This window comes from Ylistrum balloti, unplaced genomic scaffold (assembly GCF_031769215.1).
Source record: "Ylistrum balloti isolate Yb309-2 unplaced genomic scaffold, AGI_CSIRO_Ybal_v1 Utg370932, whole genome shotgun sequence".
Taxonomy (NCBI): domain Eukaryota; kingdom Metazoa; phylum Mollusca; class Bivalvia; order Pectinida; family Pectinidae; genus Ylistrum; species Ylistrum balloti.
Window position 1 is genome coordinate 182,390 of NW_026782527.1, and position 20,803 is coordinate 203,192.

The 20,803-nt window shown below is 34.7% G+C and overlaps 1 protein-coding gene across 2 annotated transcripts in view; it reads right to left on the reverse strand.

Moving 5' to 3' along the window:
• Positions 1-1,361: 1,361 nt before the first annotated feature.
• The window catches only part of LOC132559559 (centrosomal protein 43-like), a 29,708-nt gene continuing 10,266 nt past the window's right edge, over positions 1,362-20,803 (reverse strand). The window contains exons 7-17 of one of the 2 annotated variants that reach the window (XM_060224189.1): positions 20,623-20,679; positions 19,963-20,033; positions 19,209-19,270; positions 18,877-18,900; positions 16,667-16,788; positions 16,012-16,208; positions 11,537-11,667; positions 10,814-10,882; positions 10,081-10,123; positions 7,183-7,333; positions 1,362-4,504 (exon numbers count right to left, since the gene is read on the reverse strand). In XM_060224189.1, the coding sequence (XP_060080172.1) occupies positions 4,427-4,504; positions 7,183-7,333; positions 10,081-10,123; positions 10,814-10,882; positions 11,537-11,667; positions 16,012-16,208; positions 16,667-16,788; positions 18,877-18,900; positions 19,209-19,270; positions 19,963-20,033; positions 20,623-20,679 (1,005 nt within the window). In that variant the 3' untranslated portion in view covers positions 1,362-4,426. The remainder of the gene's footprint in view (positions 4,505-7,182; positions 7,334-10,080; positions 10,124-10,813; positions 10,883-11,536; positions 11,668-16,011; positions 16,209-16,666; positions 16,789-18,876; positions 18,901-19,208; positions 19,271-19,962; positions 20,034-20,622; positions 20,680-20,803) is intronic. The other variant, XM_060224190.1, reaches the window with a different exon arrangement.

The following is a 20,803-nucleotide window of genomic DNA, read 5'->3' on the forward strand; positions in this document are numbered from 1 at the left end:
GACAATAAACATATGTAATCTTAAATTAAATCTCTGATGTTGATACAGAACGTTTATACAGAAGCATGTCTTTCTCACTATTGAAATATTGAAATAAAGAGTTCAAAAACAGGATAAAAGATTGAGATGAGTAATATTACATCCAGTTTATCATACAAAACTGCTCCAGGAATCTGGGGAGTAAAATCAATCAAAAATGATTCTACATGTCAGGTGCCCTTGTACGCATGATATACTACATATACTGTGTATATTGGATATGAAGACAAATCCAGGAGAGGGTGGTTATACATGTTGCTGTATTAAATCTTACTCTGCCAGAATCCACATGATTTTCACAATTTTGAAATCATATGTTTGTTGTGGGACTCAAATTACCTTTTTTTTCTTTTTCTTTTTTCTTTTTTGAGAAATAAAAAGTTGACACTGGATTAAAGTCACACAATGAATCACCAAAATAAACCCCATGAAAAAGTGATTTACAGTATTTTGAACAATTCTAAAACCTGAAATACATTGTCCTCTCTGTAGATGAAAAACTTTATAAATCAAACATCACCACCGCCTCTCACCTACCAATAAAAACAACAAATGTATTAAGAATGACCAAGAAAACCAAGCATATCTGTTATTGTATAAAGTACGTTAAGGCATTGCAAAGTCAATAATATTTCTAAGATGAAACTATCTATATTGTAAAATGACTGGATCCAAATTTTTCAGGGCAGAGTCATTTTCTTTTGTTTTCAAATGATCCAGAGGCTGGATATAGAAGATTCAAATATAAAGCACTAAAGTTTAAATGGACGGATCATTGGCACCAAGGATGGATACGGAAATCTACAGCATTTTATAGACAGTATTCAATTATGTGTTTTGTTCTCCTTGTATGAGAAAATGCCGATGTAAGGATCACTGAGTGAACTTTCAATATTGAACATCCTTTCCATCTGATACTAAGCACACTTTTCTCATATTGTACTGTAAAATCATACATTTTTGTGGAGGATTTACGTTTTGATTTTGTTTGTGGCCATATGAATTTATGCATTAAGATTAGACTGTGATCAATTAGTAGGTCAGGATGATTTATTGACCTATATTCATTCACAAAATCAAGATTCCACAAAATACTGGTTTTTTTTCAAAAACCTCAAAAATTGAGTCCACAAAAATATCTGATTTTACAGTAAGTGTCTACAGGAAAATTGTTTCTACAAAAAGTTGTGCCTGTATACATAAAGTGTTTCAATATGATCTTTAAAGAAATGAACAAACAACCATTACAATGTAATAAAACTTGAAAGAGCACACAGAACAATAAGTGAAGTACATACTCTACACTCATACACACTGGTGTAAAACATAACGAAGATTAAAAACTGAACTCATCAATGTGATCTATATGCCAAGGTCTGGTCATATCAAATGTGTTCCGCTTTATAACTTAAACTTTCATTTATATTACGACTATTGCAAAACAAATTATATCACATGTATTTGCACTGATGTTAGCTCGGATGGAAACTGGATTACCTGTGGGAAGCCCACAGGGTCAAGAAGGTGAACACATACATTTTCCTGACCGATCAGGGATTGAACCCCATCTTCTTGGTGAAAGTTTAAAGGGGCAAGTACATAACTACTGCCCAACCTGACCACCCTAATACATAGTTTCAATAAAGATATCTTCCAGAAAACTATCATGAAAAATGTTTTATCAAAAAATATGAATCTTTCATCTTCCATGAAAAAAGCAGGATTCTTTGATTCTGGTGTATCAGTGGGTTAGGTATTTAAGAACTCTATGACCAAGTCAAGATTTCAGCTTCAATGGACAACAACTTAGACAAAGGATAAGCACTTGGCAAGGATAGAGACAAATATATAGGCTCACTACATTGACAGCTAGATTAAAATCTCCCGACACTTGCACACATAAAGTTTAGTGTAACAGAACATAAAAAACAAAGGACAGACAATGTATACTGATGTCCTGTAAATCTGGAGTTTTAGCCGGTAAGACAGCTCATAGGGCTATTCCAGAAGTAATTCTGAGGAATATGGAGATAATATTCATTCATTTTTTCCCTTGATGCAAACTGAACAATCTGAAAGGAGGAAAAAATGTCCTCATACCTTTTAATAAGCATGAATAACAACATTTAATTCGTTGATTAGAGATTAAACAATATGCATAGTTCATAAGTGAGGCAATACAAAATATTGACAAGCATATTTTCATTGCAGACAAAAACTATATAATTGCAGCGATGATGTCTAGATGTACATAGCAGTAATGTGTAATATGGTATTCCTAACAAGAAGGAAAGGGACTTTTTGTATTGTTAGGTAAACACCAATATCAATACTGAGATCAAAAACAACAGTATTGTGTAGATTATAACCAAAATATGCCGCTCATCTAGAAAAAACTCGTTGGCTCAATCAGTTGAGCATAAGACTAGTAAGCCAGAGGACCCTGGTTCAAATCCTAGTAGAGGCATTGACATAAATAATGACCTGTTACATTGGTTCCTGTGTAGGAACTGGGGAAGGATACTTAGCCATGCCCTACACGAATTATTTTCAACTCTTGAAAACTTGAGTACAACTCCTGCAAATTTGAGTACAAGTTTTTTCCTGGAGCGGGGAGTATGTAACCCTGGTAAATACTAGCTGCAATATACTGCTTGGCTAGAAAGAGAACTTCTCATTAACTTGATCTGTTTACTGTAAGACTAGTTCAAAACATAGTGGAGGAATTGAAACAAATAATGACCTCCATTACATCTATATTCATGAATAGACTTTTCTGTTTTCAATTTTTCCAAATGACCGATTGAAAATCCTTAGAATTAATGATTTTATAAAAGAATATTGCAAATATATATGGTAGGACCACTAGAGAAGTGTTTTATCATATTCTATAGTCTGGTTAATACAGCATGATTACAGCATGATTTATCTTAAAACTATTAGAAAACAATCTATATAAATTTTTCTTGTCGACCTGGATGGAAGCAGACTGGTTGACTTTTGAGTAGGAAGAAATATACCCAAAGATAACTCACATTGTCTATCAGGTGACAATATACTTTTTAGGTCAGCGAAACAAGTCCCCAGCTGTCTTGATGAAAGGCAAGTTAATTTTATGTATGTCATTCAATAATCTAACTTGCAAATGGATTTGATGCATTGGCAGTTTTTCATATTCGTAGACTTTGTTTTAAAAGTCCAAATCTGGTTATTTTAAATCTCTTCTTATTTACTGATAATGTAGCACAAATGATGCCCTCACATACAATACTTTGTAACAATAATGTAAGTTTGTAATGAGTAACTGTGTGGTACACTTGACATGCATAAATGGGGTACCCGTAACTTGAAAATGTGAAAGAGTTGTAAACATTAATGTATGTTTCAATGAGATTGTTTTTATGTAAAATTTATCCAATCAGAGATTCATTCCCTGGATGTAATGCAGTAACACACAAGAAAAACATAAAAGACAATGTTGATATCTAAAATTGCTTAATACGTTTTGAAAATGTACTTTTTTAAACAGATCATTTCCCCAACCCGCAAACAAATGACATCCTCTTCATACAGTTTATCTCAAGAGAGATCTGGCCTTTCAGTTGTTGAACAATGATAATGTTGATGATGATATTGATGATAATGTTGATGATGCAGATTAAGCTTGAGAGTGTAACATATTCAACAAATAACATCAATTTTGAGAAGAGGGATTGTAATGAACAACTTCTGTATAAAAGTTACTGGTATGAAGTATTAGACAAATGAGACAAATAGTTATTAGAGATTTATTTTGAGTTGATAAATATTTACACTTTCAAATAGATGTATATCTAAGACCTATGCTGTATTTTCTGTGCATGTGAATTCATCAATTTTGAGAGCTTTTTTTCAACAATTTGAACGGTTTTTGTATTTGATGACTATGTTATTTTAAAGGCCTACACTTTCTCACAAGCCTTCAGAAGGCCTTCCAAAGCCGATATCAATATCTGCAATTTCTTCATAATTTTTGCTTTAAATGTCACATATAATATTAACAACCTGGTATGTTTGCTTCAAATGCTCATCAAGTCCCATAGTAATACATTATTAGCTCTGGATTCCTCACCTCCTGATTCCAAGGTAGTCTTTAGGAGGTTGTACATGGTATTAGATTATCTCCCTTACTCCAGGACAGTACATTTTAGGATACTAGTCTGTTGCCACAAGACTAGTAAGAGAATATTGCATAAATATTGTTAATTTAGTCTGTCTAGTCTCTATTCTATAGAATTCTGAAAAGAGCATTATCATCATTTCCATTTTGGCAATGTTTGTTGTTTTTGCAAGATGTCTGTCCATAGACATTAATCTACCCAGTAATTTCTGTTTTTTTGTCCAACATTCAGGGAGACTGGACATCCTCTATATAATCAAAGCCGTCATGCTGTGATATTGTTCTGTCTGTTGTAAGGTCATCAAACTAGAATAAACAGAAATGGATTCAATTACAATCATACCAACATTAGTTACAATACAATACAATGTCACATCCTGTGACCACTCTACTTTTTCAAAAATGTTAGAGACATTTTCATTTCTTTATTGAGCAATATGCCAAAAGGCCATCATTTTACTTAAGTCAAGATGGAGGCAAAGGCATGAGCCACATACCATCCTGTCACAAATAAAGATGAAGACAGGGACATGGGCCACATACCATCCTCTCACAAATAAAGATGGAGGCAGAGACATGGGCCACACCATCCTCTCATAATTAAAGATGGATTCAGGGACATTGGCCACACCATCATCTCATTAATTCAGATGGAGGCAGAGACATGGGCCACACCATCCTCTCATAATTAAAGATGGATTCAGGGACATTGGCCACACCATCATCTCATTAATTCAGATGGAGGCAGAGACATGGGCCACACCATCCTCTCATTTATTCAGATGGAGGTAGGGACATGGGTCACACACCATCCTCTCACTAATAAAGATGGAGGCAGAGACATGGGCCACACACCATCCTCTCACTAATAAAGATGGAGGCAGAGACATGGGCCACACACCATCCTCTGAATAATAAAGACGGAGGCAGAGACATGGGCCACACACCATCCTTTGACTAATAAAGATGGAGGCAGAGACATGGGCCACACACCATCCTCTGACTAATAAAGACGGAGGCAGAGACATGGGCCACACACCATCCTTTGACTAATAAAGATGGAGGCAGAGACATGGGCCACACACCATCCTCTGACTAATAAAGATGGAGGCAGAGACATGGGCCACACACCATCCTCTGACTAATAAAGATGGAGGCAGAGACATGGGCCACACACCATCCTCTGACTAATAAAGATGGAGGCAGAGACATGGGCCACACACCATCCTCTGACTAATAAAGACGGAGGCAGAGACATGGGCCACACACCATCCTCTGACTAATAAAGATGGAGGCAGAGACATGGGCCACACACCATCCTCTGACTAATAAAGATGGAGGCAGAGACATGGGCCACACACCATCCTCTGCCACACTAATAAAGATGGAGGCAGAGACATGGGCCACACACCATCCTCTCATTTATTCAGATGGAGGTAGGGACATGGGCCACACACCATCCTTTGACTAATAAAGATGGAGGCAGAGACATGGGCCACACACCATCCTCTCACTAATAAAGATGGAGGCAGAGACATGGGCCACACACCATCCTCTGAATAATAAAGATGGAGGCAGAGACATGGGCCACACACCATCCTATGACTAATAAAGATGGAGGCAGAGACATGGGCCACACACCATCCTCTGACTAATAAAGACGGAGGCAGAGACATGGGCCACACACCATCCTCATTAATTCAGATGGAGGCAGAGACATGGGCCACACACCATCCTCTGATAATTAAAGATGGAGGCAGAGACATGGGCCACACACCATCCTCTGACTAATAAAGCTGGAGGCAGAGACATGGGCCTCCCACCATCCTGTGACTATTATAGATGGAGGCAGAGACATGGGCCACACACCATCCTCTGACTAATAAAGATGGATTCAGGGACATTGGCCACACACCATCCTCTGTCTAATAAAGAGGGAGGCAGAGACATGGGCCACACACCATCCTCTGACTAATAAAGATGGAGGCAGAGACATGGGCCACACACCCATCCTCTCATAATTAAAGATGGAGGCAGAGACATTGGCCACACACCATCATCTCATTAATAAAGATGGAGGCAGAGACATGGGCCACACACCATCCTCTCATTAATTAAAGATGGAGGCAGAGACATGGGCCACACACCATCCTCTGACATAGATGGAGGCAGAGACATGGGCACACACCAATAATAAAGATGGGCAGAGACATGGGCCACACCATCCTCTCATAATTAAAGATGGATTCAGAGACATGGGCCACACCATCCTCTCATAATTAAAGATGGATTCAGGGACATGGGCCACACCATCATCTCATTAATTCAGATGGAGGTAGGGACATGGGTCACACACCATCCTCTGACTAATAAAGATGGAGGCAGAGACATGGGCCACACACCATCCTCTCACTAATAAAGATGGAGGCAGAGACATGGGCCACACACCATCCTCTGACTAATAAAGATGGAGGCAGAGACATGGGCCACACACCATCCTCTGACTAATAAAGACGGAGGCAGAGACATGGGCCACACACCATCCTCTCATTTATTCAGATGGAGGTAGGGACATGGGCCACACACCATCCTTTGACTAATAAAGATGGAGGCAGAGACATGGGCCACACACCATCCTTTGACTAATAAAGATGGAGGCAGAGACATGGGCCACACACCATCCTCTGACTAATAAAGATGGAGGCAGAGACATGGGCCACACACCATCCTCTGACTAATAAAGATGGAGGCAGGGACATGGGCCACACACATCCTCTCACTAATAAAGATGAAGGCAGGGACATGGGCCACACACCATCCTCTCACTAATCAAGATGGAGGCAGGGATATGTGCCTCACACCAACCTCTCATTAATCAAGATGGAGGCAGGAGCATGGGCCACAATCTATTTTCTTGCTTATCAAGATGGAGGCAGGAACAAGGACTACAATATGCTTCGCTGTTACAAAGATGGAGGACTTACCCCACTCCTTTCACTTCGGAGTAAATCATCACCATCAATGGAGTTTTCATCAATATCTTCCTCAATCTCCTCTGCTATGCTGCCATTCTCATTTGCCGACTTTTGTTCAGATTTGCTGACTGTTCGTGGACTTTTCGTACTAATACTATGTCTGTAATGTGACAACATCAAACACTTCAACATCAAAGCTTTAATTCCATTTCTTTACATGAACAAGCCATCGAAACAAATAAAAATTTTGATGCCCTTTTTCCCCTAATTTTTTTGGTTATGTTTTGTTTAATTATTTAAATCAATTCATTTTGGTGACAAACAAAGTGAAACGGGTCTTAACAATCATATGACACCAAAAATCTATATATGCAAGAGGCTGAACAAGCCTATAAAATAGGTCAATTACTCTACAACTTACAAAGAAGATACTGTTGGTTCATAAAAATATTTTCTGCAAACATGAAACCATATTCTTAATAAACACAAATATCATTACTCCTGCCCTATTGCTTGTTGAAAAAAATATTTTAAGATCTCAACTCATTTGACCCAAGAAATCTTTATTATAGGTCAAGGTCAAATATTTGAATAAATTTGGTAACTCTTCATCCACATATGTGAAAGAACAAATATCAACAGCCTGGGCCATTTTATTACTGAGAAGAAGTTGAATGAAGATTTTAACCTGTCACCATTAAAAAGAGAAAAAAGTCAATCACATGAACAAAATTGGTAATTTTTTCCAGCATGCCACCTGCCCAATATAAGCACTCTAAGCCTTTTGGTTATTTAGAAGAAGTTATTTTAAAAAGTTTACATATTTGACACCTGCGACCTTGAAAAATGGTCAAGGTCACTAATGTGATCAAACTTGGTAACCCTTCATCTCAGCATGTTACAAGCCAAATATCAGTACTCTTTGCCTTTTGATTATTGAGGAAAAGTCATTGAAAGTATTTTTTATACATTTATCTTCTTTGGACTTGAAATTGGGTCAATGCCATTCATATTACAACACTTTGTAGTCCACCACTCTAGGAAAAATACAGGGCAAATATCAACACCCTAGGCATTTTGGTTATCGAAAAAGAAGTCATTTATAGATTTTGACATATTTGACACCTGTGACCTTAAAAGTAGACCAAGATCAATCATTTTCATAGATATTATAGTGCTTAATCTCAACATACTATATGCCTAATACCAGCTATCTGGGCCTTTTGGTTATTAAGAATAAGTAGCTTCTGTGACCTTAAAAATGGGTCAAGGTCAATAATATGAAACAAAAGGGTGATGGCCCTTAACTGTCATCTGACAATCAATGACTCCATTGACAAACCACAGAATGCACTGATTGTGGTCTAACAAATCTGATGAATTCATATTATGAATATTCCTTTAAAGTATCAGAAGCTCATAAATGGTTGGTTCTGTTCATGAAAATATCACAAAATGGCTACTGTTTTTACCATGTTGAGCTTTTGACCAAGCTAAAAAAAAAACAACATATCTTTCTTTCAAATCAATATATCCAAATCCAAATATTTTTCTCAATGGTGTGAAGGAAACTTGGAGAGTATAATTCAATACAACTGTTCAAGATGAGTAATGTTAGATTCTGGACCTAGGTGAAAAAATAAGATTTGGTCAGGACAATTGCAGAATCACTTCATGCACGTTTGATATCATTGCGATTCTCTGAAGATGTTCCAGGTCAAATTTAGTTAAAATCTACCCTGACATATTAAGAAAGATAAGCATTTCTGAGCAAAACTTTATCTAGCTTCTCCTTGTGGGAACCTGCCCCCAAGTTCCTCAGGGTTGAATCAATTTTCTGACCTTAAGAAAGGATAACTCACCTGCAATGATGTTTCAGACCAAACTTGGTTATTAAGGAGTTGCATTCTTTAAGCAAAATATTGACTACCTTCCTCTTTTGGGACCCTGTCCCCAAGTCCCCAAGGGTCAAATCAATTTTCTGTATTTTAGGAAATGATTCCTCACCCTCAATGATGTTTCAGACCAAATTTGCTTAAAATCTACACAAGCATTAAGGGAGAGTAGCATTTTAAAGCAAAATATTGACAAACTTCCAATTTTGGGGCCGTGTCCCTACGTCCCCTATATCAAATCAACATTCTGAATTTAAGAATTATTTGTCAACCCTAATGATGTTATAGACAAAATTTGAATTCATTTCAAGCATTAATGAAGGGTAGCATTTTGAAGCAAAGTATTGCCTAACTACCATATTGTCTAATCAACTTTATGAATTTACAAAATGATTATCCTTCCCTAATGATGTTTCCGATCAAATTTGGTTAAAATCCACTGAGGTGTTAAGCAGGATTAGTGTTTTAAAGGAAAAGTTTATGGACAGTGCACACAAACGGAGGATGCTTATTAGCAATAGGTCATCTAGACCCTTCAGGTCAGATAACTTAACAAACACAGTAGTCCTTCATCCCATCATGCTACAGGCCCAATATCAGCACCCTGGGCCTTTAGGTTATTGTGAAGAAGTCTTTTGAACATTTTAACACATTTGACACCTTTGACCATGAAAATGGGTCAATTACATGAACAAACTTGGTTAGCCTTCATCCTGCCATTTGACAGGCCAAATATCAGCACCCTGGGCCTTTTGGTTATTGTGAAGAAGATGTATAAAGATTTTGACATTTGAGCCCTGTGACCTTTAAAATAAATCAAGGTCATTCTTTTTAACAAATTTGGAAGCCCTTTATCCCAGCATGCAACAGGCCCAATATCAGCACCCTGGACAAAACACACCGGCTATAGGTCATGTTTTTTTACTATTTTCATTCTGACCTTGCAGGCCAGATGACCTAAAAAAATCCATTTTATTCATACAATGAAAAATAGCTGTAGAGAATGACTTACCCTTCACTCACAAAATCATCATCGTCATAGTCAAAGTCTCCATCTGCAGATAAGAAACAATACTAGGTGCTTATTTCAATAAAAATACATTCAAAATTGAGACCTTCAGTCAATCATTACTCAGTATATCAACTAATGAAAAAAGTAATTCTTAATTAACAATGTATTCATAAACAGAAAATTCTGATACTGCAACTAGAAACAAATGTACTTTTGACTCAAAGTTGTGACAGTGAAAACTGACGAAAGCCAAGAGAGATATGATGTAGAATAGTTGTCAGGAATGTGTGACCAACAATTCATTTTCAGTAAGTTCACAAATTTTGCTGCAATGATTACTGTATACTGCCAGATTTATTAGATATCTTCCGTTCAATTGATATATAGTTCTCCATGACTGTGGGAGGAAATCAGGGAACTAACATAATTGGGGAATCGAACGGCAATTATGTTAACACATCATCTGAACATCCAGTATTACAGTAATAACGTTTGGTTATGAACTTGTCAGAGTTACACATTTTTAAAAAAATATATTCTACAATGTCTTTGTTATAGTTCATGATCTTTGTCCAATATCAACATTTAAGAAAAAGACCTAAGTGTGATTTGAAACCTAACAGACATACAAAACAATAGAAAATGTTGACATGAAAGTTTACACGATACAAAGCAGTCAAGGGGTAGTTTGTAATACTGGTATAATATTGTGATCGTAAGCAAGGACACACACCGCCATCAATACCAAGGCCAGCTAAGTCTCGATCCATATTTCGTAAACTGTCATCGGCGTCAATTTGCTCTGTAATGAAGAAGGAGGTGCTCACTTTAACAGTGTGAAAATAGTCTCAAAACTCTGTGTATTTCCTCAAATAGAAAAAAAAAAAACAGCTCAGAATATTCATTTCAGGTAATATCTCAAATTTGGAAAATAATAGCTGACTCGCTACGAGGTGGTCCATGACACAGTTTTCCTGGTTATGAATATTTGTGGGGTACAACATGCATTTTCCATATGAATGGCAACTTTTCTGTTATGAATATAAAGCCTTTCAAAAAGGCATTCTGAAAATATTAATGATGTTCTGAGATGATCTAAACATTCTCTATAAAATCCATACTTGGGTATGACTATCATGAAATATTTTTGTTATATTTTGTGCATGTATGAAAGATTTCATTTGAGGAAATACAATATAAAACACCTGGAGGTGCCAGGAGAAACTGAAGATGTGCCAAGATTGGAAAGCTTAAACCATTTCATAGATCATTAGGGAAGTAAACTACAGAAACTGATGAAATAAAGAGAATTTGGTGATGGCTCTCTACATCAGATTTGGTAGCATCTACTTCAAACTGTTTGTGTCATTAAATGTTGTACGCTCGAGTTTCCATAGAGAACCATCATGATTTGTTAGTAATTTTCACCTGAATGTTAAAACAAAAGCATCCTTACGTGGTTTGCGTTGTTTCTGTTGGTTCAGTGTGGGGAGGCCCTGTAGTGAAGACAGACCACCACCAGGACTTTTCTGGTTGGAAGGTGGAGACTTCAATGAGCTTCCATTCAGAGATTTTCCTCGTTCATCACTACAATAATTGAAAATTGGAAACTGTTTCAAAGATAAATCTATCAAAATATCATTATCGAAAATTTAATCAACTGATATGAACTTGTAAACAGCATCATGATAGAAAGATCAGATCATGCTTTTAGTACTGAACTTTGAGATTTTGCAAAAATAGTATAAAAAATGTGTTAAATGAATAGTGAAGAAAAACAAAACTCAAATAACATATATATATTATATAAGGTTATATATCTTTAAACAAATGTTAACTTATTAGTGGATCTTGATATATATTGTATGTAAACATCAATATACCAGTTATGGTATACCATTGAAAAATAAGAACTGTTTACAATAGAATAAGATATCAATAATAAGCAAAATTTAGGATATGAAGCTAGAGGTAAAAAATATAATATTTATTTAAGAATAAAGCTAACCAATACCAAGCCTAGATACACTCACCTGGCTATTGATCTCAATTTGAACTTTTTTTTTTTTATGAATTTAGAAAAAATATCAAAACGCTGACCTTGATCAGCAGGACATGCAAATCAATACTGATTTGATTTCTAATTCAGATATGTTGTCAAAAAGGTTGGATTTATCAACACTTAGAAAAAAATAAATATTAGTTCTAAAGAATTAGATGGGTCCAGTATGTGTATTGCCTAGTCCTGCACAAATTGACTTCCTAATGATACTAATAGTAACCCTGACCAACTTCTGACAAGAGGAGCTATTCAAACCAGGTACTATGAAAAAGAAACAAACAGTACTGACTTTTTGCTTGAAGTCTAAAGGCATCATTGACATATGGCAATCAATTTCTGTACAACAGCAGTAAGGTGAAGTATGTCTACCTGAGGAGCTTGGTACAATTACGGTTCTAAATATCATTTCTAATACTAAGAAAATATCAACATGTCTTCCAGAATGGTTCCCTTACTGTCTGGATTTACTGACATGAAATGCCTGATGCCTGTGACTGAACACTTAAATAACTAATATTTCTGGTGGGATTTATTTTTCTCTATAAAATTATAGGAGAGTCATTTGTTCAAAAATAACACTGGATGTCATCCATATTGCCTCAGTAACCGATATTGGGCCTCCCACATTCCACATTTCTAATATTTCCTTATTTGGGCATTTAAAAACAAGAAAATTACAAACATGTCAAAATAATCATAATCCAAACTCCAATTAAATAAAACCAGGAGAAAATATAAACAAAAGTAATGTGTACATGGTGACTCATTAAAAGTTCAAGGTAAATAAGACCATGTGTTCCAAAAGAGTAAGTGTCTTCAGCTTTACCTGCGACACCTGTCATGTAAATCTTGGCCAATCCATTTAACATCACATTCCCAAATCAACAAATGAGAACAAGGAAAACAACACCAGAACACACCCAATTTGATATCGCAAAAAGAAATTGAAACTTTCTGAACATTAATACAATGGTATAACTACGATTGTGGTATTTTGACAATACCAGCGAGTCATAGACGGCAGACTGATGGCAATAGCTAAATTTAGATGTTCAAGTATAAGTGCATCAAATGTTTCATTGTCATTGAAAGCATTACCAAAATTACAACTATGAAATTAATATTCTGTTACCATACATGAATGAGATAGAAAGTCAATCAGAATAACAGATTTTTCTCAGAATATCAATGTTTCCAACACTTTTTCATTTCTATAAAAAATGTTTACAATTTTTACCACATTCGGAAATCAATGACAACAAAATAAAGGCTAAATGATTAAAACTAATGAATGAAATATTACATTCACATCCTGAATTTCTCAGAAAAATTAGTCAGGCTATTGCTTTCCACACCAGGAAATGAAATAAATGTGTGCATAATTAGTAGAAAAATTATTTAAGTTTGTTCAACAGAAAATTTTTACTTCTATATCAGAGAAACAAAAGGAAAATTGTTTAATCCATTAAAAGGTTATAAACAAGGTGCCAGGACATCTGTAAAACAAGTGATCATCTCTAATTTTAAAGAAAATGGTGAATTAAAAACAAAAATCCCTCAAATACTTTCAAGAGCAACACATACACTACAATCAAAAACCAACATTTTTTAGTATAAAATCACGCCAAATCCAAGACACTCAAAGGTCAGTTTAGGACAAATATCAAACACTGTCCAGCACACAAACAATAGCCCACCTCCTGAGTGACGAATACACGGGGATTTGGGACGGCCGTGGCTTGGAGTCCTGCCTCAGAGGTTGTGGTTGATCCGTAATACTGACAGGGCGAACCCAAATAAACTTAATGACCAGTGTATCATAACATTCAGGTGAGGCTTTGATACAGTGTGAGGGGTTGAATATAGGAATATAGTGTAGGATGGTGTCTACTTATACAGCTACACTATCGGATATACTGTTGATTTAATTGAGGTTCTGAATAATCTTTTCTTTATTTTTTCAAGGTGCTAATTGGCAAGGCATTTAATTATACAAGGTGCATTCAGTCCCTTGTTTCATGTGTATGGGCAAGGCTGCTATTTAAGGTGAAATCTAATTACTGTAGGTCTATATATACTGATATATGAGTCAGTATACAAGGTGTATAGAAAGAAATATTATATCTGAAGTATACCATATATTATTACGTGGAGGATCAAACAGGGATGCATCATAAATGTAGAAATACTAATACTGATTTGGTTCTTGCAACATGCAGTGTTCATTTATATGAAGGCACATGCTTTACATATTGTGGATTCATTCCATTCCTAAAAACATGGTCTTGTCTTGCTAAAACATCTTAAAACTCTGTATTGTACATAATTTAAACTTTCTTTGTCTCACAACTTGTGTCACATAAAATCAGAAATAATACATACAGGAAATTATGTGTTTGTTGAACCATAAAATCTTAAAATCATTGAAATATCCACCCCAAAATCAAAAATAGGAAAAAAATCAAAGTACATTTTATATTCACATTCTTTAGAGCAAAAAAGGAGAAAGTTTCATGGCTACAAATTAGATGTATGAGTGAGACTGACAAGATCAATTCTAGTTTTAATATCGTTTACACTTAATCATGATGAAATTTTTGCAGTATCTCAAATAAACATGAGAAAAGAGGACAGTATCAATAGGAACTAAACTTCTTTCTAAAGAATGGGTAGGGTACACAGTAGAAAGAGCTACCAATGGGAAGAAACGCTATTTCAGTATCCAGATATTGGGTGGGAAAGCAAAGGGAGATAATCGAAAGACAAGGGAGAAACCTGAACAAGTGAAACGTACCTTGACATTTTCACATCACAAATGAACAATTAAAAACACATTGAGGTTAATTAAAGCATCATTAATCATAGCAATCTTCTAGAGGGTGGTTAAAAAGGAGAGCATACCAAGCATTAACAATTAAGCACATGCTTTTCTGTTGTTATTTGTCATTTAGCTCAAGTTTCTCTGTCGTAACCAATATTTAATATTGTACATGGACACTTTCGAGCCATGTATTGTAATTATCAGATGCTGAGAGAAAACAAGACAGATAATCCATTTTTAAAGTGAATATAAGGTGAAGAAGATGTAAATAAATATGTGTCATGCAAACTAATGAACAAAAGTCCTTAGGCTGAAAAACGTAAATCAATCAAATTAAAATACTGATATATTTATAAAACAAAACAAAATTTATTAAAAAAACAAGAAAAGAAATAGGTCAAATTCATGAAAACAATAACTCCGCCTATCAATAAGCTTCTGTAATTTTCATCCGAAACAAAAGTATTTATATAAGCAGAAAAACACAACTAATTTCACCAACTTTTACGTAATATGAAGAAAGCAGATGTGAAAAGTTCTTTTGAAATAGTCATTATGAAATCCTTCATTTCTAAATTTGTTACCATCAGATATACATAAAATATATCAAGGTTTCTCTTCAATCAATAACTGATGATTTTGTTTAGGAAAGCATACTCCACATATTTTGTTAAGCTAAATAAGCAGTTTGGAGTATGCTGAAGGAATAATGATACTGTTGTTCAAATTTAAGATGTAGAAACATTTGTCGATCTCCATACAATGATATTATAACACTACCTGATACTGTAGATAAAATTCTTGCTATAGTCAAAATTCAAAATTTCTTGCATAAACAAAATTTCAACCCTAACAAAAAAATCAAATATCTATATTTTTCCCCTGAAATTTTCCGATTCTTTTTCGTTTGTTAGAAATAAATTGTATCCAATAGCACAAGCAAACAGTGTCACCTACTCTAAAACAAACACATCCTTCCCTATGCAAAAAGCAAAACAAAATAAAAAAAAACACCACTACCAAGCTGAATCATGGTTTCAACACTTACCTCCCATACATCTTAAGACCACCAGAACCCTGGATCGGGTCATCAAAAAATGGATCTTCCTCGATATCGCTGCCTCCCATTAAATCTGCTTCAACTGAGTGCTTGTTTGGTCCGTTTCTTAAGTCATCATTTCTTCCACTTAACAGGTTCTTTTGGTTTTTGGAATCCACAAAACTTTTACCTTCTGATAAACTTCCCTTTACATAAACAAAACAGAATAAGGTTAAGTTTTCCTCTTTCAATTAAAGAGCAAATTTTGATGTGATAAATATCGAAAACATTCCAGATTTTTTTTTTTTAATGAATGACAGGCTGCAGTGTTTGTTATGAAGTTTTACAAAAGACAAAGGTATTTTACAATTTCTTCAAGCTCAGAAGTTATTTAGTTCATATAAGGTCTTACCTTTTCTCCCTAGACATCATACACATTACATGTACTACCATTTAACTCTTTAACTATGTTGTTCATATTTTTGTTTTGAAAAGCTATCTTCTGAAGATAGCATATGAAATAAAAAAAAATCTGGAAAATTAAAAAAGTTTCTTGGAACCAAGTAGAATCTGTGTTTGAACTTGGAATCCACTGTCCAGAAGGAATTTTCTGGTTTTTTCCCATTTTCTCCTTTGAAGTTAAATTTTATAGAACAGAACATACCCTGCTGTGTGGTGAACGTGCTCTTGGTTGTGGAACAATATCAGACACATCACCAGCAACAACTGTTCTACACAAGATAAACAGCCTCTTATACATCTCCACGAATTCATCAAAAGTGATACCTGTGGGTTGAAAGCATAGTTTTTAAGAAACATCTCACACTAAATTAATGTTAGTCTGAAGCAATGTTGAAAATTGTCCAAATATCCCCAAAACTAGATCAGGTTTAAATGTAGGTGTAACATTTGCCAGATGCATTGACCTCTTGGCAACTTTTGTCAACTCCTACGAAACACAATTCCAGTGTCAAAATAAGATGTGTAACAGGACTAAAACAAAGCTAAATAGCTGAATTTAAAAATGAGACCAAACATTTCGTAAACTTAGGTTAATCACAGTAGCTGTTAGAACATCATCTTTTTTTTTTTTTTTTAATCTTCGTTCCTTTTTTCTCATTAACAGTTACAACAAGTGTGAACAGAGGTGAAAGAAATAATATTGTGCCATTTCTTTATCACTGAAATGTTTTAGGTTTTTTATATACTGTAAATATTAAAATTGAGGTGAAGGGGAAATTAAGAACACCAATTACACAAAAGTCATTTGGCCAGGTAAATTTCACCCACTTGTATGAATATGTGAAGTATTACATACATATCAAAATATATATTAGCTATACGAATGTTCACTGATTGCAAAGATAACCCCTATTAACTTCATACAGTTTGCATACTGAAATCTTAAAAATTAACACCTTGTCCAAATAACCATATTTACAATAATATGGCTTTTTGACATTCATAACAAACCATGTGTGACATGAGACAAGATACATTTGTCGCCCATAAATGTTTACTGTTGGACACAGTTCTTTATCACATGCACAAGTGCAAGTATTAACAGTTGAAGGAAAATGAAATAAAAGATTAGATATCACAAAGTTCTCCTCAAGCCCACTGAGAGAATCATCATAGGTTTGATCAACCAAATGACAGTTGGATAAGTCTTTCAAGTCAGTGGATTCTCCTTAATCAAAATCAAAAAAACCTAATAATGGGGTCAGATAACTTGTCAAGTTAGAGAGAAGTCTGGATTACAGAAAATCAATTTTGCTATGCTGGAACTTATTTATTTATCCAGAACACAGAGAATTTCTTATTGGACATTATTAAAGGAGAATTCATGGCAATTGTCTATGAGAGAGAGTATTACTTCTTTCTTGTAGGAACTTTCTGTATTTAAGAATTGAAAATTGAAGACAGGAATATCATCGCATCCATGCATATTAAATCATTGTTCAAAGAATTTGCAGGCATTGTCAAATGTAACCTCTGACCTTTTAACCTTAACTGATGACCACTTTTTATGTGATGCTGTGAAGATCTTGATGTTATGATAATATGGGATAAATATGAACAATATCTGAAGAAGAATTCTTAAGATATGACGTTGATTTGGAAAAGGATGCAACCAGACAGACAGCCATGGGTAACACAATGTGCCCCATCCCACCTTCCCATAAAAATACATGGGCTTATAAAGCATTAAACTTTCATTAACAGTTCACAAAAAACAGGCCACTTGTTGGCAACCAGCAGTGGTTGAGTGTGTTTGATACAAAACTACTTCTAATCCTTGCTTAGGGATTTGTAAATCTTCATTGTGCAGTCTTTATCAGTACTTGAATCGGTTATCTGCAATACTGTTTTAGTTGATTCATAATCCCAGCATGCATTACATCTCTTCAACTATTTAGATTTTGAATACCATGCAGTTCCCTCATCAACTTTATAAAAGTCTTAAGGAAAGTAAAATGAATCTACACTAAGCAATCAGCCAGAGAGAGATTGTTAACAGTATTGAACTTATTTTTCACCATTAAATTTGTCAGTCACACACACATTGTTTCAGAAAATACTGATATATTTTTCAATACTGCATTCGTCTTTAAAGTCTTGTAGGTACATGTAAATTATTTCAAGATAAAACAAATACCCTATCTACCATTGTTCATGACAACACCTATTTCAGCGAATGAATGGTATCAAAAACACATTCAGCAGTTAAACTTATGACAAAATGAATTACCAAAAAGTTCATGCAAAAATCTTGTTTTCTTTACCAAGACTTGGCAGCCTCAATCACGATGCAACTTAAATGTTTATGTTTACATGCCAACAGTCATACCAAGCATAATGGATACATTTTACCTTTTGGCATGAGTGACAGGTAACCTAAACAAACAATATCTGCCAGAATTGATTACCAGTATTTCTAACTGAACGAAGTTGAGCATGAAAAATTAATCTCAGTCCAAATTTTGATCAAAATTCTGTCCTAATATTCTTTAAAGTGGGAGAATATGACAATATTCAAACACAAAATTTGTAATTTTCATTGACCTAGTACTGAAATATGCCAACTTATGCTAAACAAGGGCTATAACTGTATTTGGTCAGGGAATAAGACCTAATGGACAGATTGTAACTTTAATTAATGAACTACTACAAATTATTTCTACATTAACTCTTGCTTCACTTACTACTGCTGAAGTCCCGATCCGCTGCCCGGAACTCATCGTTGACATACCGATCCAACATGTTCCTGAAGATGCAAAACAAACCAACTGCTTATGTCAATATCGGAAAACACCACAAAACCATGTTTATATATATTTTCATCCTGCAACTGGCACCGCTGTTGGCGGAATACACCTGCCACATATTTTTTTGTTGTAATCGGCAGTGATGGAAAATTGATGTTGCACGATAAATAAAATACATGGTCAGTGTCCTAATAAGTTGTATTTTGGCTCGGGACAGAAAAACAAAACTGGCTCGCTACAGGCCTGCCTCTTTTGTCTTTCTTCACCGTCACCAAAATATGGCTTATATTTCAAAACACTGTATTCTCTATAAATGAGAAACAAAAACAGGTATATATGTATAACAAGAAGTATTCATGGGTATTGTCTTTAGAGGCTTGATAATAGCCACAAAAACATACTATATGGTATCTCTGTTGTTTTTAGAAAATGTGACCTTCGTGTTCGGAAATTGTTAAACCTCAAGGTCAATTGCATCTCTAATTTCAAAGGTGTACCATAAAACTAATGAAATGGAATTCTTGGTTTAGAGATAATCTGCAAAAACAAAAATTATGAAAACACACGAGACCTGTAGATACGCAGTAAAGGTAGTAAGTACTATATGACACCTGCAGATGTAGCATTCTAATTAAGGACACTGAATATGATAGCATTACAATATATTAAGTATACACTTTCACATACATACCTATTGAAATGTGGAAACATGTCCATGAAGAGTTCCCTTAATTCATCTTTATCAATTTCACCATTCCTATCCTAAAAATACAGGAGAACTATATACATACCACAAAGACCACACTTTCATACATGAACATAATTTTCTTTTTCACATAATCATTACCAAAAAGTCCATTATAGACATACTAAGAAAAAAGTTGTTGTAAAATTTATAATTGTGTAATTTAAAATTGTATTTTAATTTTCCAAAGTATGACAAACAATGTTTCAAAACACAACACAAAAATTTTGGTAAAAAAAAAATCAACAGGCCAAATATTTATTGGGGGTGAGCATACAATAAATGTTCAATTCCAAGTTCCTGCAGAAGTTTATAAAAAATTTTCCTGTAACTAACCTCAAAATTGTTTTCAATCTAGCTTTTTTTAATCATAATTTAAAACTTGCAGGTCGTAAAAGGTTTTGAGAAAATGAGCTAAACACATGACAACTTTTTAAAGTTTATGTTAACACAAATAGTAAGCTTTGCAGTAATGTAACACTTCGTCCTCATCCTGCTCTTTTATTGCAGCGGAGCAAACAAGGAAATGAAACAAAATATATTGGCAGTAAATGAAGTAATTGATTGAATTATATCCTTGCTTTACTGTGTACATCTGTAACTTACCTTGTCATAGTAGTCAAATTTACTCTGTGCATCTAATAATTGCTTTTTTGTTAATTCCTGAAGAAAAAAAGGGAAAAAAGATTAAAAGAAAATAAAATTATCGTCATTCCCAAGAATATATAAGAATACCTTAATATTGTTTTTAAAGCAAAAAGGCATGTAGTCAATAATCCTGTGGACA